Source organism: Glossina fuscipes, unplaced genomic scaffold (assembly GCF_014805625.2).
Source record: "Glossina fuscipes isolate IAEA_lab_2018 unplaced genomic scaffold, Yale_Gfus_2 0, whole genome shotgun sequence".
NCBI lineage: Eukaryota > Metazoa > Arthropoda > Insecta > Diptera > Glossinidae > Glossina > Glossina fuscipes.
In genome coordinates, this window is record NW_023998414.1 from 17,584,040 (window position 1) to 17,610,133 (window position 26,094).

At 33.7% G+C, this 26,094-nt stretch overlaps 5 protein-coding genes across 11 annotated transcripts; 3 read left to right on the top strand and 2 right to left on the bottom strand.

Moving 5' to 3' along the window:
- Positions 1-461: 461 nt before the first annotated feature.
- On the bottom strand, positions 462-10,869 carry LOC119632099 (A-kinase anchor protein 1, mitochondrial). 7 transcript variants are annotated; one of them, XM_038024875.1, is made up of 5 exons: positions 10,835-10,869; positions 2,379-3,596; positions 1,906-2,296; positions 1,679-1,812; positions 462-1,266 (listed from the first exon to the last, which is right to left on the bottom strand). In XM_038024875.1, exons 2-5 carry the CDS (start codon positions 3,573-3,575, stop codon positions 1,198-1,200), a joined length of 1,791 nt encoding a protein of 596 aa, XP_037880803.1. In that variant the 5' UTR covers positions 3,576-3,596; positions 10,835-10,869; the 3' UTR covers positions 462-1,197. The 7 variants fall into 7 exon arrangements, with proteins under 7 accessions (XP_037880803.1, XP_037880811.1, XP_037880793.1 ...); XM_038024883.1 differs by lacking the exon at positions 10,835-10,869 and adding an exon at positions 8,010-8,167; XM_038024865.1 differs by lacking the exon at positions 10,835-10,869 and adding an exon at positions 7,941-8,167.
- Positions 10,870-12,258: 1,389 nt separating this feature from the next.
- On the top strand, positions 12,259-13,036 carry LOC119632124 (60S ribosomal protein L36). The gene is made up of 3 exons (XM_038024895.1): positions 12,259-12,286; positions 12,440-12,567; positions 12,784-13,036. Exons 2-3 carry the CDS (start codon positions 12,445-12,447, stop codon positions 13,006-13,008), a joined length of 348 nt encoding a protein of 115 aa, XP_037880823.1. The 5' UTR covers positions 12,259-12,286; positions 12,440-12,444; the 3' UTR covers positions 13,009-13,036.
- Positions 13,037-16,079: 3,043 nt separating this feature from the next.
- Positions 16,080-18,384, top strand: LOC119635623 (histone H4 transcription factor). Its single transcript, XM_038030513.1, has 3 exons — positions 16,080-17,016; positions 17,091-17,407; positions 17,486-18,384. The coding sequence occupies exons 1-3, from the start codon at positions 16,383-16,385 to the stop codon at positions 17,885-17,887; spliced, it is 1,353 nt and encodes a 450-aa protein (XP_037886441.1). The 5' UTR covers positions 16,080-16,382; the 3' UTR covers positions 17,888-18,384.
- Positions 18,385-19,803: 1,419 nt separating this feature from the next.
- Positions 19,804-22,359, bottom strand: LOC119634891 (protein DENND6B). Its single transcript, XM_038029312.1, has 2 exons — positions 21,024-22,359; positions 19,804-20,952 (listed from the first exon to the last, which is right to left on the bottom strand). Exons 1-2 carry the CDS (start codon positions 22,098-22,100, stop codon positions 20,152-20,154), a joined length of 1,878 nt encoding a protein of 625 aa, XP_037885240.1. The 5' UTR covers positions 22,101-22,359; the 3' UTR covers positions 19,804-20,151.
- Positions 22,360-23,326: 967 nt separating this feature from the next.
- On the top strand, positions 23,327-26,094 carry LOC119642092 (general vesicular transport factor p115). The gene has a single exon (XM_038041069.1). The coding sequence runs from the start codon at positions 23,432-23,434 to the stop codon at positions 25,979-25,981; it is 2,550 nt and encodes an 849-aa protein (XP_037896997.1). The 5' UTR covers positions 23,327-23,431; the 3' UTR covers positions 25,982-26,094.

A 26,094-nucleotide genomic window follows, 5' to 3' on the forward strand; every position in this document is an offset into this window, starting at 1 on the left:
AAAAATATATATTAAAAATTTTCTCTACGGCATCGTCGTGCAAGCGAGAAGAAAACAAATTTTCGAATCGGTGTGCAAGCACCGTGACGAATGTAGTAGGTATTCAGGTTAAACTCAATTGAATTTCCAAGTTACACAGAAAATATTGCATTCTATTATTGTGTTTGCAAAAGAAAAAAAAAAATCATCATATCAAATCATTTTAAAAGAAAAATCAAAAATACAAAATCTCTAATAATACCTTCGCATAAATTAAATAATGAAATTTATAGTAGTCAACGAAATGAAAATTTCTCATTAGAGTCGAATGCCTTTTTTCAATTTCATACAAAACATGAAGAACGTATCGAAATTTTTTTGTTTAAAAAAAAAAAAAAAAAAAAAAAAAAAAAAAAAAAGGGGAGGGGTTTCTTTTTTTTAATTTTAATTTATAAGTATTTTTTTTAAAAAAAAAAAAAAAAAAAAAATGAAAATAATATTTTAGGTTCATATGTACATATAATAATCTATCAATAATGGTTTTCGTAACTGAACTCAGCAGCTTAGCTTAACAAGTACATCACCACAACAAAATTTGTGGTTTTGATGAACAAGTTTTTTTCATTTTGTATTTTAATATCTAAACTGTACCTGCTTATTATCATTTTATTTATTAATGACTGCACTTTTATCATTAGCCCGTGTTTGTAGAATATTTTTGTATATGTATCGATATTATGTGTATGTATGTAGATATATTTCTATACTCCTAGTTTTAATATCATATATATTTACAAAGACGTCTACGTCTAAAAGCTTGTTTTTGTATTAGCATTGTATTAAAAAAGTGCATTTTGTGGCATAATCTCTAGACGCGAGTAATTTCATCGAGACGATTGCAGATCCATCTCATCTCTTCTTTTGTTTTCATTTTCTTTTCGTTATTCTTCTCTCCATATCCGTCCGTATATTTTCCTTTGAATAATTTAACATCACTTGATTTTATATTATTTTCTTGAGATTTGCATTATTCATTGAATCTATAGCATTGTTTCTTTTTTTCTTTTGCATATGGCTTCTTCTCATAGTTACGGTGCATTAATTTGAATTTGTGTGGTTTGTAATTTTGCTTTGAGAACTTGAATTCTGTTGAATAATTTATATGATCACTGCTTTTGCTGACAGTGCTATTTGTTGCTGAATATCATCATTTGTTAATCAGTCTTTTATATCAACCCATTTTGCAAGATTCCTGGCAACCAATTCCTTATTGATAAATATAACATTCTACAAGAAGAGAAGAAGAGAAGACATGTTAAATATCTACTATATACATGCAACAAGTAACATACAATAAATTCATTTCTAAAATTCGCCTTAACACCCACTTAACACACTTTGTTTGTATTAATGTTGCATGTTAATAAACAGAAAGGAGTTACTACTACTACTACTACTACTATTAAGAGGCTCTCTGGATAATAAAAAATGACAATAATACGCAAGACAAAGACAGACAATAGACAGACAAATGGGAGGAAAGATCAAATTTTCATTGTTCCAGATGCATTTCATATCAATGAATAATGAAAGAAACTGCTTTTATTTTTTATAACAAAACATACTAATATATATCCCCCGAACTCATTTTTCTTTTTACCATTTTAATGTGCCCATGCTATTAAAGCGGAATACTTACATTAGGGCCTAAGCAAGCAAACAAATAGATTTCTGGTACATTAAGGCTATTGTATCCAGCTATTTGCGCTTGTAGAACGATTCCTTTAGTCAGCTTGCATAAGATATCAGCTGCCTCAGGAGTCCAACAAGAATCTGTAACAACAAAACGCCATAATAATTATAATAATATTTTTCTTTATTGCTACTAAAAAAAAAAAAAAAAAAAGGAAATTGAAAAATGCCTACCAATTGGTTCGATGTTGGAGAGTAAACATTCAGTGGCTTGGAATGGAGTTGCCATAAAATCTGATCTAATTTGTCGGAGATCTTTGAAAAAAACATTCATATAGCCACCAAAATCCAAGAATTTAACTATACATCTCTGCGCATCCTCTGAGTCGCTATCAATGATTTGCACTCGATACCAAATTCCATTAACGGGCGTTACGCATACAGCACTAATTTCGACGCTTGGTAATAAGGGTGTATCTGCGGCGGAGTAACTGTCATATAAACATTTCTGTAACACAGCCAGGGAGGGATGTGAGGGATGCAAAGGATGCTGAACAAATATATGTCCACCAGATATAATAGCACTTACAACTACATCATTATTTATACCTTCAATCAAGTGTAACTGTAAATAAATTGAGGGATACAATTATTATTAATATTATTATTAAGGCAGAGAGAGTGAGTGCCGTCCGTTTATATTATACCTGAAGATTAAGCAGACTTTCTGTTGATAGAGGAACTATGGTTTGCGGAAGGGCGAAATGAATTCTTTGCATAGTAAAGTTCGGATAACGTTTGGCTGGCAAACGTTGACGTATCATAGTCAATGCAGCTTGAATTTCACTATCCGTGCCTTCGATAACACAAATGCGTACTTTGCCAGTGTAGCGATGTTTCCGTAATAATACGTTTGCATTAGTCTTCGATTTAATTTGATTAATAAACGACCGCTTACGACCATATAGCTGACCCACTAAACTATTGGGAAAGAAGAATTCATATGTTGTCTTGGCACGTTTCGCTTCGGATCGTGGCAGACTGGAGCCTTTACCAGAATCGCCCGACTGAACGCTACACAAACTTAATGATGGGCTTGCGGCATCGACAGTTCGCTTTTCACTAGCATCACAACTATCGATTTCTTCTAATCTCGGTAGCTTCTTATCCTCAATAACTTTTTGTATTTCATTTATTTGTTGTTCTTCTTCTTTATCATTCTTCTCATTTTCTTGTTGCACTTTATCCTTCTTATTTTGCATAGATTCCATATTATTATTTTCCTCGCATTCTTTAATGTATTTACTCTCCAAAAATGAATTCTCTGGAGATATTTTAGGCGTTGTTCGGGCCGTAATAACGACTGGTTCATCCTTTTGCACATCAACTTTACGCGAATAGAACGACATGCGCTTATTTACTGAATCTGGTAAATCAACGGGTGAAGATAGATTCTCGAAATCCTCATCAATCGAACGTAAAAGCTTGTATTCAGCATCCTGTATTTTCGATTTCAAAACCGCAGAATCCAATTGCTGTTGAAGAACGTGTTTAGCAGGCGACGCACCCCTGCCGTTTTGTATGATTTTTATAGGAGCAGATTTTCCAAATAATCGACTGGCAGAATTGTCGTCGTCGACTGGTGTCGTCGTACTGTTTATATTCATTGATTCCGTAGGTAAGGGCACGCCCTTTTCTTCTATGTTATTTGAATTAGTCATTTTTGCTATAAAGTTCTCAGAATGTTCTGTATTCTTCTGTGCGATCTCTATGCCGCCACCGCATCTGCTGTTTTTTGCATCGTTTTCTATACGACCTTTATTTCGACGCCGAAACCAGAAAACGCCAAGAATAAATGCTACTCCTGGCAGTGACAAATATAAAAGAGGACGACCAGATACCATTTTGACTGAATGTTGAAAGATCTGTACAAAATATGTAATAAATAATAATGCACTTCAAAAAGGAATCAATTGTAAATGTGAATATGAACGGATGTGAATAATATAACTGGCATGACTTTAACTCTTGCAATCATCTTACTCATTCTTCATATCTTTTATATTGTTACCTAAAAACAACCAAAATATTATATTAATTTCCTATTTACCGACACATTCAACTAACTACTCAAATGAATTTAATTTCGTCAAAGGGAGCACAAAATCGAATTCGTTCGCCTTTGAGGTTTGAAAAATCCTAAAGAAATCCTAAAGAGAATATATGTGCTTGCTTGTTTCGCTACAAAAAAATTCCCTTTTCCCTTAAACGTACCTTTTTAATGTCCATCGAAAAGACGTTCGTTTCAGTTAGCCCACCCAACCCGTTCTTGAAAGTGAGCCGCTTTTTTCCTCACACATACTATAATCCACATAATTTGTGGAAAATTTCTAAATTTTTATAACGATAGTAATAATAATATAACTTATAAGAATAATTTCATTCTACCGATCGCTTGTCTACCCGTTTGTCCGTCTGTCCGTCTTCTTTTCCTGTGTTCAACGTACAGATCGCGACACTTTCGAAAAGAAAAACCATAAGATGCGGTTCTAAATATTCTTGCTTATTATGGGGCGTAAAAGAAAACGACAATCTAATTATATTCAAGTATACTTTTCGAGACCTATCATTTATTGTACCATACATCAATTGTAGTACAAGGATTTATACAGTTTGTGCGTGTGTATGCAACACCTGGCAGAGCTTGAGATAGACCCTACTTTTATTGTATCGACCAATTCAGGATCACTTTCTGATTTCACTTAAACGTGTCTCTCCCTTTGCCCGTCTTGTTCTCTTGTGTTCGACGTACAGGTCCCATTTTTGAGATACCTGCTTTGGCCCAAAGACGAACACTATTAAAAAATGTACGGATCGGACCACTTCCCATATAAAGCGTCATTTAATGGCTGTAGGGTTTTAGTGTACGGTGTGTCAATAATGTGGGCCGGAACCCACCATAGCGTTTTTACTTGTTACGCATTTTTTATACACATAAGTTTCACCTGTCGCATACTGTATGCCAGATTGCCTCGTAAGACGGCACTGCAGTATTGACACAATGTGAATATCTTTATACAACTTCAAGAAACCGTAACGAGAAGAGAAAAAAAATCAATGTTGAAAACTTGTATAATTACACTCGTAAACCTATAATTGGAAATCAGAGCTACAATTTTCCCACGTATAAAGTTCAGTGTAATGGTAAAGGAGAGAAATTAAATGAACGATTGGAATTTTCTACAGTTATCTTCCCATCCTCTCATCCCCTCTCCCTCTCCCTAACACTCTTTAACAGCACTAAATAGCTAAGACCAAATGATGCCTAAATATGAATTAAATGGGACCTACAGACAGCCAATATCCTTACAATGATTTCAAGATTCAAACTAATCAGCAACGATGATGCCTCGCGTTTAGAAAAGATGCACTACTGAGATCAGGGTAAACATATCTTCTAGCACCAAGAGTAAGAAACGAGATTTCTTATACAATTTTCTCCCCTTCAATTCATAGCTTTTATCATTCACAAGGTTCTCAATTCAAAAAGAATACCTATGATCAATTTAATTTCGGTCCTTGTAGTGTACTATTCTTATAAAATCGAGAAAATTGAGTTCGCTCGAAACGGACATCACATCAGCTATTTGAAACATATTGAAAGGTGTTCCCATAAACATTTATGTATAAATATTTACATTCAACATTGAAAAGTACAGATATACTATTAGAACCAACACACCAAACAAGAGTCAGAGATTTCATAAGGTACACATATATATTATATATATATATATACAGACAATATCTCTTGAAAAGGGTAGTGGATATGGAGTTTGTTGTATAGTTTTTTGGAGTAATACACAACACTGGACGACCAACTTTCATTCTTGTTCTTTCATTCTATTGTCCTGTCAATCAAGTAGAATTCCTCTCTTGACGATGTGAAAAATTTTATATAGGAAGTATTCTTAATCAACGTGAGAATCTGAATCGACATTCTTCGCCATACAGATAGATGATGATGGCTTTTTACTGGGATCATGAAATCAATATCAAATAAAAATAAATAAATAAAGATTAGTTTCATAAACCAAGCTCCAAGGCGGGCATATAATTTTCAAAAGAGTTTTCAAATAACTTACACCAACTTCAGCTAAATAAATACATTTCAATTCGAAATTAGTTACAAGTATTAGGTGTACAACTAAACTCTTTACGCTGAAATTGGTGGCTTCGTTAAATGGACCTGACGCATGCATTCAATTTTCCCGGCATTTCGCGTATATAATAAATAACTTAGATATGGATGTTTGAACGATGCAAGCTTGAATTTTTTCAAGTTTACAACTGCTCGTTCACTCCATATCGAAGTTTAAAGAGATTGATGTCATTTGCAGCACTGCGTTTTTCTGCGCTTACACCTGGATTAAGCTGAGACAAAATGTCGTTGAAGCTACGAAAATGGTTAAATTGTCTTGGAATAAAAATGCAGTGAACTACGAAATAGTTAGAAAGTTGTTTTCGGAAGATTTGATCGAAACGATGAAATTTTCGTACGTCCGTTCATCTTCAGCAAAAATAATCCGGAAAGCGATTTTCAACTTAAGCTACGAAGATGAAATCGCACTCTGCAATGACCGCTTATTCCGATCAATGCATTCATATTTCGTAGGTTAGCAGGCTGCAGAAATTGAAGTGCCTGCCGCTAGAGCTTTTGTAAGCTATGCGATAAATGGCAAAAGACTAAATATAACGATAAAGCATATTTCGATTATTGAGTTTTATAGCAATAGTTTAAGTCGAGTTGAATTTTTGTCAAAAAACCGAAAGAATTTATTTGTACACCTAATATTTTGCAAGAAAATCTTATATTTTCTTCGTAAATTCTATTAAACCAAAAGAGATCAGTTCACTATTTATATAAACAAAGTTTCAATCAACGCCTCTACCTATATTTCTATATAATTAGAGGCAAAGTATCTTTCATGTCGAATGTTTATCTAAGAAAGTGAATAACCATCAGAAGAGATTCGTCATTTTCAAGACATATATATATATATATATATATATATATATATATGTATATATATTTTCTAAATTATTAAAAAACAAAAAACATACAAAATAAAATGACATATTTTCTTGTAAAGATGACTTTAGATTTCCTATTATTGTCAAAGCATATTTCAATTTTCCTATTAACAAGCTAGAAAGCACATGATCCTTTATAGTATTTATATCCAAGTTTGGCTTGGTGCCACTATACATATGTTCCTCAAACTTTTTACATTGTCTTTGAATTTAAAAACAAAATAAGAAATCACGTGCAAAATCACACACACACACACATACGCATATACACATAAAGAGACAGACACACACATGCAGACAAATGCTATTTGCAAATATCGGATAGATATGCGGTATTTAAAACTGATTGATGCACACATAATACAAACACATATACGATGCAATTCAATTGAACGGTAACATTTTGAATTATGTAGAAATATTTATTCCTTTTTCTCAAAAAGCACGAATAGAAAATTCATATATATATATATATATGTATATATAATGGTTTTTTAACAAAATTAAATTTAACTTAAAACAATTTAGATCGTCACTATTTCATTTGTTAGTTTTCTTTGTTTTTTTTCTACTTTTTTCTATATATATATATTTTTTTTTTTGTTTTTTCCTACTTTATCTGCTTTTTTTTTTGTTTTTTATATACATGTCCACCCATGCGAAATGTGTCCAACATAAATACGTTTATTTCTGTATATATATATATATAACCTATGTACATAATAAGACATATTTTATATGTCTATGTATTGAAAATATTTATATTTTTAGACCGACTAAAAAAAAAAAAACCATCTACGCAGTTTTCACTGTAGATAATAATTAAGCGATCATGATAAAACTTTTTCGCATCTGATCCCAAGCAAGCAAGCGACTGCAATTGCTTGTCGAGAGAGTAAGTAAGGGAGAAACCCAATTGCGAATTACAGGCCATTTAATCAAATACCTTTCAATACTTTCCTTCCTATTAGAAGATGATATTTTAATGATTACGACAACTTGAAAAAACAAAAAAAAAGCTGAATGAATGAAAAAAATAAATAAAATAAAAGCAAACACAATTATGCCAGCAGCACTTGACGAAATGCCTTAAAGAATTTGTACGGTTACGGTATTATGAAATCGTTACAAAATTTTTCACAGGTCGCTTCTTCTTAATTAAATGTTTTTTCAACCGTTAAAATTGTGTTCTAAGGCAAAAAACGGATCCTCTTTATTATAATAATATTTAAGCCACCGCTAACCAATTTTACGACATATATGAAAATTAAAAATACTTTTTTTTTTTTTTTTTTTTCAAAATTCAAAAAGATTTAATTTCGATTAGTATCGATTTACGCGTTCGTTATCGTCAGGCACAAAACTGGCCTTAGCAGATTGATAAGCAAGCATCTACTAAACCAAAATATCATATCATGAAAATCGGAAAGCGTTGTTCTCATTACAAATTTACATTTTTTTTTTTTGTTTTTTTTTTTTTAAATAATTACCGTTGAATACTTTCTCCCGTTAGTTTTTAGCTTTGCCTCTTTTGCCACCTGATTTGTTTACATTCGCAATGTGTGCTTCTATTCTCTATGTCGCTCTTATTCTAAACAAAAATTTCTTCATTTCATTACGTTGACAAGAAAATGATATTGTCCTTGCCCTTTGCAAATTGCAGCGAAGAACAAAAGGAGTTCGATTTGAAACGAAAATCTTGAAAAACTCCTTTACAATAAATGGGGAAATGCCGCCCTACGCAAGGTTCCATATTTTTATACCTTCACAAGAAGAGCAAAAAAAAAAATTCGATTTTCGATTATATCATGAAAGAGCTGTAAATGTAGGCAATGACTTCTCCCGTCGACCACGGTGCGCAGAAGCATTAACGTATCTTTCTTTACCTTATTAAATAAGGGACTGACTTCCGTTCAGCAATAATGCAGGAATGCATCCGCAATCCATCTTCTCTGATATCTGCGTATCTTGAATGGATTACATTTCAACGAAGCAATCAATGCATATCTTTAACCGAACTAACTCTCGCAGCATAAAGTTGAGGGCTTTTATGTTGCTTTAGTAACTCTTCTAGCTGCACAAGAAAGAAGATGGATTCTTTTTGCTTCGAAATCAAGGAAAAACGTGCAAATTTATTACTGCATCACTAGGTCGTTCACGATAACTTCATCACGAATGCTTCCAACCACCGCAAAAAAAGCAAAAATATGAAAACAAGATTCCGTCGGGTCGTCTAGACATAATAGACAGAACAACATTGTATATAATAAGAGGAAATGGGTAAGGAATGGCCCCATCAACGTGAAACAACAGATACCTATTCTTCTATCCCTCTGCGTATATGACAATGAATGAATGATTTCTTAATTTAAAGCAATGCCTGTGCTGAATTACCTATCAGATTGCTATAAGAGCTGAGAGATGACTTTGAATGCTGAATACAGAAATTGCTAAAAATCGTTTATTTTAAATTTTTAGTTATAGAATTAGAGTTATAGAAACCTTCGCACCGCCAATATTGGTGATTGCATTGATTTTATTATCAGATTACCTTTATTTCTTTACACGTTGATATGTACGGCAATATTAAAAAAAGAAAGTTGGGCATGTCATCTTTTCAATGAGAGATCAAAAATTACAAGAACTCGCCAAAAGTAGTGCAAGCAATTCGCTTAAATCCCTCACAAATAAAGCTTAGATTCCTCGCAAAGTAAAGACGACGTTAAGACTAAGGCAACATTAAAAAAGGAGGAAGAGCTAATACAACGCTCTGCAAATTACTATACATATATATATATAAATATTTCTGTCTAGAAATATAACAAAAGATCCAAGACAACATATATTTGCTTATATACTTTCACGGACACATTCACAGCGTGAAACGAAATGTGTTTACTGTGTGTCTTTAAGTACACAAAAGGAATGGAAACTCTTACTGGTAACGAATATAATATGTTTAAGATCGTTATATTGATGTGTTGAAGCCTCCAATTAATTAATATTTATTGAAGGAAAAAAGAAAAATAGAAAAACGCTCTGTTCTGTTTACTGCAATGACTGCTTGAATTGTTTTCATTTCTTTAATGCAATTAAAATAAAAAATCTTTCTTAATGCACATTATCTGAATGTCAGTGTTAATGTTAAACAAATAAAATATACTCATGCGAAATTTAAATATATAACGACACAAAGAACCTAAAGGTTATCAACGAAAACAAATAGACTAAGAAAAATACGTAATTATTATTATAATAGATCTTCACAATAATATAACAGTCAAATTGAAAAAGAAGAAGTGCAATACTTATTAATTTCATTGGAACAATTCAAAAATACTACATGCACGCGTTTCTTGCTCTTTTGCTAGTGATTATGATATAATAAATATTTTGTGCAGAGTTTATAATTGAGCACATTCATCCCCTGAACATATATATATACATAAATATATATATGGAACAATTTATAAACACGGGAAATACCTTGATGCATTCCCTAGCCGGTATACAATTGCTGAGTGCACATTTTTCGTTTTCCTTTTCGTTTGCTTCTTTAAAAAAAAAACAAAAACTTTTACCATTTGCCTTAATTTCTTTCAATGATTCTAATAATTTTTTTGTAGGCCAATAACGAATTCACAACAAAAATCATCTAAATCTATGCGAAATCGTGCATATTATCAGTGACTTCACAGTCACCGAAAAAACGAGGTGTTGGCAATATTGATTATGTTATACACGAACCCTATAAAAAAAAAAACTGCATACAATATACACTGCTCATCAGCCAGCCATCACACACCCGTAGACAGACTGATTTTTACAACTGCGACTTACGTTCAATCGATATTTAAACAAAATATATGGAAAAAAAAAAGAAACAATATACAGCGGCGCTTTGTCTTCCCAATGGAAAAATGCAAAAAACAAAACTTTATATGCAAATAGGTATTTTTCACGATAAATTTTAAACTCTCTTTATAACGAAGAAAATTATGCAAAAAATTTTGTTTGCCAGAAAACAGCTAGGTTACGTTTTCGGTTTAAACATTTTTTTTACACTCACCTTAATTTGAAAGCTACAAATGAAAAATATTCTTTTGATTACTGCAGACGCAATTAATTTTTACTGTTTTTTAATTGTTTTTTCTTTTTTGGTAAATTTTTTCTCAATTTTTCACAGTTTTTCACTATTAGTTATTCGTCCTAAACACGTGTCTTGAACAGTAGCCTTTTCTTCACTACATACAATAACAATATGGCCGGTTAACACATATACATAGAGTTGCATTCACTAAATACTTGTAAAATATTAGCGTGTGGCTTAAAAAGTATTCGGTAACACACTGTAAAAGACTATAAGAGAGTTCATTAAAATTGTGTTTGTATCAATTAACATAATCTACAACCTTAAGTTAATCGCAAATCGTATAATGAGAGTATTTTTGTATGTTTCTTATTGTATTCATTAGCCATTTTTTTTGCAAAAAAATAAATAAATAGAATATTTCCCAAGATTCCCAAGTCGAATGCACATGTAGGGGATAAACATGTTCAAAAGTTCTGTAATTACAATTCAGAAAAATTTATATTAGGGATAACTTAACAGACAAAGAAGAAACTTATAGACCTGTATTTATATATTTTTTTTAATGAGCATGTTTTTACTTAGCAGACAGTATCATAATAAAACTCTACCAAACAAATCCAATTTAATCCTATAGTAGAATAAACTGGGAACTTAAGTCTATTATTTACATGGCATAAAATTAGCTAATATGTGCGATCGCATTGAATAAACATTTAGTGGAAAAAAGCAAAAAGATCATAGCAATCATTGAATCATTGATCTTGGCTTGTAAAAATTTTATGACGATTCAGTATGCAGCTTAATAATTTGAAGCTTCAGCTGCATGTTTGATACCTATTTGTAAGGTAAAAAAAAGCCACAACAAAAAACTTAAACTTTAGGTAGCTAAATACAAAAGTAGAATGAATATGAGAAAAGGTAAAAGGGTAAGTGTAAAATATGATTGGCCAACGACGTAAAGCATTATTGAGAAAATGATTTAAAAAAGTATTTAATATAACTTTTGTAGTTGATTATTGATAAAGCGTGAATGAACGTTACGATGCTAACTAAATTTATTTACTAATAAATAAAGTGATTAGACGTTGAAAGTCTTCTTATGTTTGCATACATAGAGAAGAGTTACGAATATTTATTACAAAAATGGTTAAATGCCCTTTAATCTTCAACAAATCGCAAGAAAAGCTATAGAAATTTCAATTGCTTACAATAACAGGTAAAGATTTATGTTCGTGCTAATCTGCAATATTATCAAATAATATATTAGATCTGCTTCCTAATGAAGACACATTGTTATAAATTCCTGTTGTCAAAAACTAAAAACCCAATACCTGTTTTTAACAACCCTGCACTTTGCTCCGAATGCTATTTCCTGATTTTGACTTTTCTTCTCAATAAAGCTTCTTTCCGCCTCTGACAATTGCGAAGGTAGGTGAAGAAATGGTAAAATACTGTTTATTTATAACATCAATCAAAGAACATTAAAAATAATGTAGTGGTAGCCGAAAATTAATTGAACAGTTTATTTACTTCAAAGTGTTTTATTTTGTTTTTAATTTATTGAGATTTTTTTCCTTTTAGTCAAAATGGCAGTACGATATGAACTCTGCATCGGTCTCAATAAGGGACACAAAACAACAAAGGTGAAGAATGTAAAATACACTGGCGACAAGAAAGTCAAAGGTTTACGTGGTTCTCGTTTGAAAAATGTGAGTATTGGTTGTCCAACAGTCATCGAATACTTAGCCTAAATTCATTAGCAGATTATAGTAAAAAGAAGAGCCTTTGCGTTGATCGTTTTAATATTGTTTTTCATTTTAAGATCCGCAAAAAATTTGCAGAGGAAAGATGTTTGAAAAGCTGTTAGAAATTTTTGCTGAATGTTTTTTTTTTAATGCCAATTTTTTTGGGTTTTGTTTTTACAGATTCAAACTCGCCATACTAAATTTATGCGCGATTTGGTGCGTGAGGTGGTAGGACACGCTCCTTATGAAAAGAGGACAATGGAATTGTTGAAAGTGTCCAAAGATAAGCGCGCTTTGAAATTTTTAAAACGCCGCCTTGGCACACACATCCGCGCTAAGAGAAAGCGTGAGGAATTATCTAACATTCTTACGCAGATGAGAAAGGCTCAAACTCATGCTAAATAAACAAGCACACGTATTCCTTCAACCATAAGATTTTGTTTATTTTCACTTAGCCTGTAATAAGCGCAATAAAAGAGGTGGCAAAACTTAAAATTTTTAGATTTGTTCCCAAATGTTAAGGGCGCATACAGTGCATCTTATTAATTCAAAAAGATTGCTTGCAGAATATTGGAACAAAACATCAAAAGTTTTTAGTACGTAAGTTTGTTTGTTCGTGGCTTTGATAATTCGAAATAATGAATATTACCTTAGGTCTTAATGCGCGGGGGAACACAGCACGAGATAGTGGGGTCCTTGAGCAGTTTTATTTTAAGAATTTTTGAACCATACGTCACTAGATGCACGGTATGCTAGGATTTGCTCCATCGATTTTTGTGGCCAAATGGTTCCATGTCCAAATTAGGGAATGAAATTGTTTCTTCGTTTAATTTTATAGGCACAAGTTGAGACGATACGACAAGTCGCTGCGTTAGCATTAATTTAAGGGATGAATCAGGACCCAAGAGAAACGCAAACATATTTTGTTTGTTGTAATTTTTAGGAACTTGTGCAAAATTGTCTCTGACTATTGGTCCTGCAATTATCAAAATTGAACATATTCTGATTACGACACGTTGAAGTATTTAGAATCTTGGAAGATGAATTTCATACGTTGCTTAGGAAAATTCAAAAATTGCTGTAGCTTGAAAAGAAGGAGATTTAAGTAAAATCGGGATAAGTATTTAAAATCTAAGGTGTTTCTAGTCCAAAGGACACAGCAGGGTTCAACCAATTCTAAAAGTGCCGTTAATGCGAAGCTTTTTTACGCCCTTTCCCCAATTAAATAGCTCATAAACAAATACAGTTTAGATAGTTTTCTACGAGGCTACCTAGAACTTCTCAATTACATTAAAAAAAAGCAATAATAAGCAAGTTGTAATTGGCTATAAGCAACTTGTTAAGTACTCACCAATTCAATATACAAAAACTGCAAGATTTTTTTCTTATTGCGGTTTCTTGTTTCACGAAAATTTTGTCTGGTAAATATGTGCACCAAAATTTGGATCGAAATCTGCTGTATCTATTTGGCTGTTGACAGCAATTTTTCGAAATCTTTCTCTTCTTTTTTTCTTTTCCCTTGAGGTTTTTCATTTTCGTTCTTCGATTTGCTTTGTTATTCTGAACACATTATTTGTACGTAGTCTTTCTTCAAATCTGAACAACTGACGATGGAAGGACACGGCTAAATCGACTAAATAGATCCAGAATCTCAAATTGATCTAGGATGTATTTATTTTTTATTTTGTTAGGTGCGATTATTTTAAGCGCAATTTTAATTGCAATCCCATTTATCGACGATAGGAGAGAGGTATGGAAACGAAAATGCAAGTAAAAGGTTAAACATAAAGTTCTCTACTATATTTTACTTCTTCATGCAGTAGAAACCTTATTTTTAAGTTTAAAAAAAATGTATTTGCTTTCAATCGGTCACTATTCGCTGGCAGACAGCTTTCAGTTAATCAAAGTTTCTTCTAGTTCCGTAGGATTTGGCATAAAATCTTAAAAAAAAAAAATAAATTCAGGTCCTCATTACTTTAAATCAGCTATGCGGATTATTATTGGAGGCGGCATCCACAACCATATTAGTCAATACCCGTGAAACGTTGCAATAATTTTACAGTCAATTGATTGAATGGTAGCTCTGTATTTGCTTCTATTGGTTCTTATTCTTTAAAACAATTACAAGAGCTTTCACTACGACACTACATTGCCATTTGTACGCAGATGGTTAAAGTCTACTGAAACAGTTAAGGCTAATATCATATCGTTTGAGATCGTATGGATTTCGTGAAAGCACTTATGCCTTGCCAACGGTCCCGAATTGGGCGGATAGGCGAAAAAAAGAGTGGACTAAATCATGTTGTTCAATTAATGAAGCAAAAGTGAAAAAAAAAAGAGTTCATTTTGATTTCCTTATCTTCGTAAAGATCAAGGATTACAGGTATACGTTTCATCGTGTAATTAGCAAATTTGAAATTTTTTAGGGAGGACAGAAACCAACTTCGCCAAGAGGATCTTATCAAGTGGACAAATTTTGTTGGCGTCTATCGCCAATGCGCTTGAGCTAAACGGTAAACGATCGCCTTATTGCTCTTCATTTTTATTTAAATTTGCGTTTTCTTTTTTTGCTTTATGAAATATTATGGTAACCACATTTCTGTTAATAATATAGAGAGGGAGAGGGAAAGAGAATGTCAAGCTGATTGATTACAACACCTTCGTTTTGAGAATGTAATTATTTTTCCTTGTTCCCTTGCCTTTCGTTTGAGTCAAATTTAGAAGGCTGCCAATAAAGCAATAATGTATATAATAATTACTCTCAGATGTTACCAAATTTATAGTCGTTTTTTCAATGCAACGGGCGGTTGTTTACAAATACAGACTGACTCTTTGAATTATTCTTAATTGTAAGCAAATGCAAGCTGACTTGTACAATTGTTCTCAATTGCAAACAAATACAGACGCTTACTCTCAGATGTTACCTAACACGCGCTATCTCAGTAAAATTGCTGTCGCTGCAAACAAATTTGCATTGATATTAAGTATAAACCAAGCAGAGTTACCTCTAACTCTCTTAGAGTTGCGTTTGTAAACAAACAGCTGTAAAAGAAAAATGTAAACAGCTGTTAGAAAATGAATTCTTAATTCAAAAATGAAAAGAAATAAACTGCGTCCGATATTATAGTTGCGAATTGTGCAGAAAAAGAAATTTGGTAAAAGTAAGCAAAATCTTTCTTTCAAATATCGAGCTAACTTAAGCTACATATACCCGAACACATATTCTGCACAATATTCATTTCATTTTGGATGCTTGTTTGGTTGCCGTATGTAGTTTATTTATACAAAACCAATAAACATAAATTTGGGTCTAATTTTTTCGTTTCTCTCAGTTATTAGTGGATTGTATTCGGTACTTTCAAGGGAAATATTGGAAAACTGGCGACGATGGGATCTGATTAGCTTCTTGGCAATAACCAATTTTCTTCGAACAAAATTCATAGGCCATTATCACGACGATACTCGCCTGCTTACATGATCACCCCGCGAAATATTGAAAAAGTGTTGGCAAGCGTAAAATATTTGTAGCTGTCTCTCTCTATTGCATTTAAATTGTATCAAACCGTGTGTTTTTGTTATGTTTTTAAGGAACAAATTTTGTGTTGTCAAAATAATACGGTTTTTATGAAACATGTCAAAAAAATTCTATTCTGTATAGGTTGCGGCGCGTGTGGTGTGTAGAAGAACTTTGTCTGGGCGATTCTTTTTTTTTTGGCACGTTTGTGTGTGTACCGTTATTCAATTCTTCAAATAATCAATTAATATTTAAGTTCAATGAAATGAGCAGCAAGAAGAGAAAGATTGAACCGCTCTTGATATCGTGCAACTGGGCTGATTGTTCGGCGAAATGTATCAGCGACTGGGAATTGAATAGTCATATAACGGAGCACTTGGAAGCCTTAAATCCTGATTGCGATGCTATCTATAAATGTGTATGGGGTTCCTGTGAATTTAATACAAAGTGTTTAACCCAGATTCAAAGGCATATCTATTATCACGGCTATTATAACGCCTTGTTGGTACAGGGGAAATATGAGTGTGATATAAACCCGAGTATACCAAAGTGTTGTGGGCCAGCTAGAATTTGCGATAAAATACCAGAACTTAAAAGCAATTTTAACTGTGAATGGACGGATTGTGAAAGAACTTTTGTATCCATTGTTGAATTTCAAGACCATATTGTGCAGCATGCTTCCTTTGAATACGAAATACAAAAGTCGCCGGACGATGAAAGACCAAAGATTCAATGCAATTGGATTTTCTGTAATAAGCAAATGGACAACAAATACCGACTAATTGAACATATTAGAACACATTCGAATAAAAAGCAGGTCGCTTGTTTCCACTGCGGCGAATTGTTTCGCACCAAAACTACACTTTTCGACCATTTGCGTCGACAATCCGACAATAATAGTAAGTGCATAAATACATTATAGAATGTTACGGAACTCTCGTTATAATTAATTGTAATTTAAAATTTTTTAAAGCCAATAAATACCAATGTGCTCAGTGCTTTAAGTTCTTTGCCGTGGAGAAATTGTTGCGTTCTCATATGGTAAAACACGTATATTGTTACAAATGCAATATGTGCGATATGACTTGTTCATCGGCTAGCGCATTGGCCACTCATATACGCTATCGTCATTTAAAGGATAAGCCATTTAAATGCGTAGAGTGCGAGTATCGTTGCGTACGCGAATCTGACCTCAATCAACATGTTCAATTAGTGCACACTAAAGAAGTGCACCGGTGTGAAGAACCAGGCTGCAATTACACGGTTCGCACCTATCAATCTCTCAGACGGGTAAGTAATATAAAATCATTTTATATAAATTCTTAATTCATTTTGTTTTTTTTTTTATTATTTCAATGTGAATTTTAGCATTACTTAGAAGTCCATGAGAACACGCCATTCATTTATATCTGCCATTGCTGTGACAAACCATTTAAAAATGGCAAATCGCTTTCAGTGCATCTTATTAAAAAACATGATTATCAATTGCCTTCCGGGCATAAACGTTTCACTTATCGGGTCGATGAAAATGGCTATTATCGTTTAGAGACGACACGTATCGAAAGTCTAGAAGTTACTGAACAAATTCTCACACCGAATCTATTTGAAATGTCAAATGAGACAACTCAGGACAGCAATTGCTATGAAATTGTCTTAAAAACAAATAAACAGAGAAATGCTGAACAACGCATCGTCGTTTCAAATGACGGCACCGATGTACAACCAATCGGTGAAATAGTTATATCGTTGCCCACTTTAGATGATGTTTAAGCAGCTCTTAGCCTTGTTAACAGCATGTATTAGCCAATACTATAGATCTGTTATGTAATAAATAACAAACGACTACGAAGCAAGTATTCCATTGCCTTAACAATAATAATAATAATAACAATCGATACCGTTATGTAACATCAGAAATGCGCATGCACTTAACAAATAATTATGCGTATGCGCATAAGAAACTACAAGTAAAGCATTAACAATATTTAGAGTATAATAATTTCCTATTTGACCCACTTCTTAATTGATTGATTGAAGTGATTGGAGAAGAGATTTGTATTTTTAAATCGAATGCAATCGTTATGTGATGCTCATAGTTTAGTTAGAACTTAGACAGACAAATATTATAAACATATATACGACAAATTAACTTGTATACATGTGTATTACAAATCAGTATACGCACATACTTATCATTAGGTTTGTTGTAATTAAACATACGTATTACATCTATTAATAAATAATATTGTCCAATTAAAGCTTGCAGATTTAAATTACAAAAGTTACAGAAATAAAAATGCATTAATGAACTAGAATAAAAACCAGAAATCAAAATATATATATGGGTATAGGTATATATATATATTTTCTTTGGATTACATTTGCTTTTATATAACAATTAATGGCAACTTCAGCCTCTTAGAGCTCTCTTCAAATTCAAACTCAGCTCAGAAAGATGTTTGTAAAAATGACGCTAAAAATCAATATTTTTGCAAAGAAACTTGAAAAAAAGTTCTTGTTTTCAGTTTGATTGGTTTAAAGCAAAAAGTTACTCCCGCAACAAAATCGCGAGACCTTTTGGCTCCTTTTCTTATCAAGTGCCTTATGTATGCCTTATATAGATATTGCATTCTACGCTTCAGGGTAGAATATATTAACAAGAAAAGATCAAATATTTAATTGTTTATTAAGCAATGAATAGAGCTACGTATAGAGAAAGTAATTTATGTTAAAAAAAACGAAACCTTATAACAGCGCTGTTAATAGGAATTCTTAAATCATTGCTAAGAGCAAAGTAGATGAGGGGATAATAGCAATGTCAGTGGTCGAAAACGTCGTCCATTTCAATTCACTTCAAGTGTTTCCGTCCAAGTGTTGTGTATATCTGCACAAATTTAATATACCTTGTGCTACAATTTATGTAGGATATAATAAAAAAACGCTAGTGGGACGCGGTTCACCATTATCTACCCTACACCATTTCGCTAAATAGTTATTCATACAACGATTTTTCAAAATGAGACCTCATGCTGGAAATAGTCGAAAGTGTGGCCCAATCCGAACGATTTTCAATAGCACTCATTCCTAGATCAAAATATGTCAGTATACCACATTTCATAATTATATCTCCCAAATTGCTTTCTGTAGGTTAAACAAAAGGAGGCAGAACGGACAAACGGGCGAACGAACAAGCTTAGATCGATTCAGAAAGTCATTCTGAAATGATAGGTATAATAAAAGATGTTGCATGCATCCGCACAAACTTCATGTACCCATAAGGTAAGATTTTAATCAAACGTTTTTGTACACTAAGCAAAGCGGTCGATTTGTTCTTATTTGCGTAATGCCTCGCTAAATTCTCGCAAGCCTGCGTAAGTCCTATATTGAGTTAGGTGGCACCTTGTACATCACTTCTAAATTAATCTTCAGTCGAATTGTAATTGAGACAAAAGTTCAAGTTATCAAGTTCAAGTGATCGGTCTAAATATTTCAAAATCAAATGTTATATCAGGAAATTGCTTCCGATTGATTCAAAGCGCATACACAATTCTTTCTCCAATATAAACGATACTCGTTTTCTCGATGGATCTTATGTTTTAGCGAAGTGCATTGAGCATTTATTTAAAATTCGACTACCAGAATATTAAATCCGTTTGATGTAAGACGTAAAGCAAATTGATTTTTGTATACATTCATTATATATTTACATATTCGCTAAATTGCAACTTAAAAGATTTCCTTAAAACAAGTCGAGTCATCTTAACTTAATCGATATATACAAATACATTAATAATTTGAAAGGGGGGAGGGGCGCTAACGTATCTCGCTCTTCACGGGTCACCATTATCCATCTTTAATATATCAAACATGCAAAATTATAGAAAATGCGAATTTGGTTAAACCTGCGTACAAACTTAATTCTTTAATCCAATAATTAAAGCTTTATATGTGAACGTATGCTTGATTCATTTCCATACGTAGTATATGTGATGGATCACCATTGATGGATGTGATAATTCCATAAAGTCCTTTTATCATATATTTACAATGTTCTTTAAGTCTTGCGGTAACAATTCTTTCATGCAATCAATTTGAGCTCTTATCTGGTCTCGTGTTGTTGCCGCGCTATGCGTATGACGTTTGGCACACAAGGAACTGGTTTCGCTTACCAATTTTTCATTATAGAGATTCAGTTTTTGCTTTAATTTGAGAATCATATCAATTATTTCTACTTCCTGTTTATCGCGCGCCCATTGTTCTAAATTCGCTTCAGAGAGTGCTTGCAGTTGAAGGTCTTGTAATGTTAATTGTAATTCTTTGTAACGGGAATCATACCAACCACGAAAATTTGGTGAAGTATAAAATCGTCTATAAAGACCTTTCCAATCACCCTTCAGAGTTGAGGTCAATTGTGGACCCGATAATTCCAGGGTTGCAAGAAAGTCATCAAGTTTGAAAGCATTCGTGTTTGGCGCCGATTTAAACGGACTAATATCTTTTTGCAAAGGCATCAGAGAAGCCATATACCGCTCTAGCGGTATCATAAAACTTTGCGTTAATTCAAGCAGATGTCGTCTTAGCAATGCTGTCTGCACATGTTCTGGGCGCTTCGTTTTCAGGCCTAACATAACTTTTTTAATGAGTGATTTATCCTTCTTTAGAAAAGGCTTATATTTTGTGTACAAGCCAGGGATCCACGACTCGCCACCATTGCTCCCAGTCGTATTCTGATTCGAGTTATAAGTCTTTAAAGGGCCTGTAATTCCGATAGACGTGACTGAATTGGAATTAAGAACATTTTTAGTCGTTAATTGTTGCTGTTTTTGTAAGCTAACCTAAAAAGACAGAGTTTAAAGCAAATTACCAAGATCAGATATAAAATATGAGGTATTTTAATAATATTTACCTGATTATCGGGTAATCGCAATAAATGGGGCCAATCCTTTAAAAGTTTTACAAAAAATGGATTTGTTACGCCTAATATAAGAGGCGGTGGAATTTTTCCACGGTCGCGGGTAAACTCTTTAAATTCACTGTCATGTATGGTAAAATATGGTCTTGCTTCGGCGCAATATTCTAATGGAGCTATTATGGCAACGAGAGTTTGAACCATATGTGAGCAATCCGCGGGCGATGTTCCTATAACCACAATGGGCTCGGCGGTGAGCACTAATTCCCATAAGGTGTACATGTGATCGACAATAAATCCTAAGCTATGAAAAAGATCCAATTCATTAACGGATGCAATTATTTTATTATGCATAGGATGAAGAACTTGAGTACGCTCCACTTTGAAATTTTCAAGAGATTCAATTGGTGCAATCGTTTTCCGACTACTCGCCTTTGGAATAAGGATTTGATAAGAGTTTTCGAATAATGGGAGGTTCAGTGAAGCACCCACTTGCAAGGACGGCCACCTTGAATTTATGTGTATGCAGGCTTCTTCCAGTATACCTTTGCCTGCATTGAAATATTTGGGTGCCAAATAGTTTAGCAATTCAAAGAAGAGATTAAAGAAGGGTAAGCGAGTAATTATAATAAAACTTTTCTGGAAATATCCTCGCGGCAAGTTTAGATCTCGTTTTTGCCTGAAATAAACAAAGCCCCAATAATGCGATTGGTCAGCTTTGAGTATAAGCGGACACTCATTATTATACACTTGAAATTGCAGCAATTTTTTAGATAGGTTTCCATCGGGGGATGTTCGCAAACGTACATGAAATTTCGTGTCGCCCATACAACCAGAGTTGGAATCCGGAAACGCCAAGTAGCAGATATTTGTTATTTCTTGTTCAGTTGGTTTAAACTCAGGTGGGTACACGTATTCCAACGCCTGCCCTAGATTTAAATCAAATGTCACAACACAAATACACTGTACCCATTGAGACAATGTCGTCCAATTGATGTTTCCACATTCTTCAATTGATGTTGAAAGATCACTTTGACTTTTTTGCTTTAAAAACTCTACTTTCTTTTCATCCATTTGTTATGGTTGCCGTTTGATTTTCTTTTTACAAGAAAAAAAAGAAAAGAGAACTTTCTTCTTTCTAATTATTGATAGCAAGATACCACAAATTACTAATTAAACTATACTGCGTCTAATGTTATTGCTACAGGTTGAACTGGATTTCACTCCTCTCGACATATTTTGCAAAATAAACAAAATTTATAAAAATATATGTGTAAAATATATTCGTTTTCTGCTCAAAGAGAAATAAGAGAGACTTTTATGCTTTTTTATATGTTTGCCCTCTTTGATGTGGAAATGGTAACTATAATTGTCTAATTCAACGTTTTTAGAGTAGGTTCGTCTCTTTCATTTATGTTCACGTTTTCAACGAAAAGTTATTGCCAGCATCAAATTATATAAAACACTATTTTGATATAATATAATTAGAACTTTCTACATTCGGTACTCCTGTGTCATTTGCTCTGCAATAACAAAAATTATATTATTTGCTTTGGTTAATTTTATGTTAAAAATATATTAAATAAGACGGGTTTATTAAATTGTATTAAGTGAAGGAAAAACTTTATTGCGTGTCTTCCTGAAAATTTATACACATTTTTCTTATACGAATTTTATTATTATTATTATTATTATTAATTTCGCCAGAGAAATAAACTCTAAGACTAAACTCTTAAAAGCACTAGCATCTAAGGCTATCGGCTTTTATTAAAAACTCTACCGCACTTGAGGTTCGAACCAACGATCATTGACTTGCTAGTCAAGATTCCTCGCCTTCGGGTACTCAGGCGGATTATACGAATTTTATTATCCCAAATACATGTCTGCTTGATCGATAACCTTTTGCCACAATCATTTTACAATCAGCATAGCACATCTGAAATTATTTGCCGAAACGTTAAATTGTTGACTCTTTTTCCCAAATTTGTCATTTAACTATATGAGATGCTGACAATACAGAGAAGAATCTATCGTTCGATCAATTTGGAACAACTTGTGGGATTTAATATTGCAAGCATATTTTTCTCGAAGTAGAGATATCCAGTTGAGGTGGTCATTTGTTTTTTCTTCATATAAACATACCTCTTATGGTAAGATAAGATATTTAATTTTTTTTTTACTATCAAAAAACTGCTTTCACTATCCTCTTATCAACTCTGTTTAATGTTTTAGTTTTCAAATTACAAAAAAGAAAGAAAAAGCGAACTTACATGGTAACACTGCATATGGCGATAAAGTGAAAATTATTTGTTGGCATTTAGTTAATTGTTTAAGTAAGGGCAGGACGGTTAATGTAGTGTTGTTAATAAACTATATCGTTAATAAGGCAGAGTTATTTTCCGAGGATGGATTTCTTGAAAAGTGGTATCAAAACAGTATTGGGGGCATCAGAGCCTGGTCAGCAGCCAAGTCCGGCAGAAACGGTTGAAAAACTAGTTGACCATGCCGCATCTGCTACACTGTTAGAAGACCGTCGCGATGCCTGCCGTGCTCTTAGAGCTCTGTCACGAAAGTATCGTGTTGAAGTAGGAGCCCAGGGTATGCCTGCAATGGTCCAGGTCCTACAGAATGATCGCCAAGACTGCGAAATTATTAGCTATGTACTAGAGACTCTCTGTAATATTGTGGCCACACAAGAGTTCGATGAAGAAGCAGACAATCCAATGGTTTCGCTGAATGTCGGTGAACAATTTACTGAGATGTTTCTCAAGAATCCCGAAAACGTCACATTAATTATGGGATATTTAGAAGAGTACGATTTTCGTGTTAGACGTGCTGCCATACAGTTGTTAACAACCTTGATACAGAATAAAACACGAGATTTACAAGAACATATATTAGTAAGTCCTATGGGCGTGTCAAAATTAATGGATTTACTGTCGGACAGTCGTGAGGTAATACGAAATGATGCCTTATTATTGTTAATACAACTTACTAAAGGCAATTCGAATATACAAAAAATTGTTGCGTTTGAAAACGCTTTCGACAAAATCTTTGACATTATTCGAGATGAGGGATGTTCAGATGGCGGTATCGTTGTAGAGGATTGCCTAATTTTGCTGCTAAACCTTTTGAAAAATAACTCCAGCAACCAACAGTTTTTTAAAGAAGGATCCTATATACAGCGACTGGCACCAATGTTTGACCTTTCCAGCACTGAAAATGATGAAACTGGTTGGGCTCCTCAGAAAATGTCCAATATGCACTGTATGTTGCAAGTAGTTCGGTCTCTGGTCACTCCTAGCAATCAGCAACAAGTTGTCTCTTCTTGTCAGTATACCATGCGCAAATCAGGGCTTTTAGAAGCTTTATGCCGCATACTAATGGGGGGAGGGGTGCCCGCAGATGTACTAATGGAGACAATTAATACAGTGGCTGAAGTGGTCAGAGGAAATGCAGAGAATCAAGAACAATTGAGAAAGGTAATGGCGCCTAGCACCCCACCAAGACCTGTTATAGTTGTCCTTCTAATGACGATGATCAATGAAAAGCAGCTGTTAGCCTTACGTTGCTCAGTACTATATTCATTCCAATGTTATTTGTTTCGTAACTCTTCTGGGCAACAGGCGGTTGTTCAAACATTGCTGCCATCCTCGGCTACAGATGTATCAACATTGTCAACTGGCCAGCTGTTATGCACCGGGCTTTTTTCGTCAGATTCTTTGGCAAATTGGTTTTCCGCCGTTGCTTTAATGCATACGCTCGTTGAAAACACTCACCAAAAACAAGAATTATTACGTGTCTTACTTGCTACTCCCGGTGGTCACAAGCCAATTACACTACTGGAACAGTGCACTAACCTTTTACAACAAGAAAGCTACAAATTGCAAAGCAAAGTCGGCTTATTGATGTTATTGAGCATGTGGATAGCTCATTGTCCCAGCGCAGTAAAAACATTACTGCAAACCCAGGGTACAATGGCCTATTTAACAGCTCAGATAAGTGGTAATGAACATGATGAGAATGAGCATCTTGTTCAAGGTCTGTGCGCTTTCCTGATGGGACTGTGCATACAATTTAATGATAACAACTTACCAAGTCAAAAACGTGATGACATTTGCCAGTTGATTATCAAACGTATTGGTCAGGAACATTTTTGCAATAAATTGAACGAAGTTTCTCGTCACGAGGCTTACAGCAGAGCGTGCAAACAGCCTCAAATTCGTGCCAAATCAGCCGGAGAATTGTTACTCGACTATGAGTACTGTAAATTATTTAAAGGTCTGGAAGCCTTAGTTGTCAAACTAGTGACAGGATTTGATGTAAATGGAATAGAATTGACAGAACTTACTCTAAGCTCCGAGGCGTCGGCACTAGTTGCACAGTACAAAGGCATTATACGAGGCCTTGATACGCAAATAAATTCGTTGCAAGAAACTGTGAAGAAATTAGAGGAGTGTGATTCGGAACGAGAAGAAAAACTAGCTGAAGTGCAATCTTTGAATAGGCAACTCGTCGATCAAAATACTCTACTTAAAGCCCAATTGGCAGCGGCGAAAAAGGATGATGCCGAATCGTCACCAACGCTCGCAAGCAGTAACGAAGTACATAAAACCAATGAATCGGCTCCCAATGAGGCCCATTTATATTACGCCCAAAATGTATGCTTGCAACAGGAAATGGAAGTATTGCGTCAACGATTGCAGGAGGCGGTCGAATCTGCGATTATTAGTAAGGAAAATTATCAAAAACTGCAAAAAGATCAAGAGGACCTACTTGAATTGCTAACAGATCAGGAAAATAAAATACAACGCTACACTGCGCAAATGCGGGCAGCCGGACTGCCTGTTGAAGACGATGAAAACTCTGAAGATGATGTGGATGAAAGTCAGATTAAAAATAATTCTACTACGCCGTCGCACACGGATAGCCCATCGCATACGCAGAATATTTAAAGTCGTTAATGAATATTTTTTGGTCCCCTATCCTTGAACAAGCGTTTGCCTGTAATTTGTTTTATTTAGTTAAAATTATAAAATAAACCTATATATCAAAGATGAAATCGAAA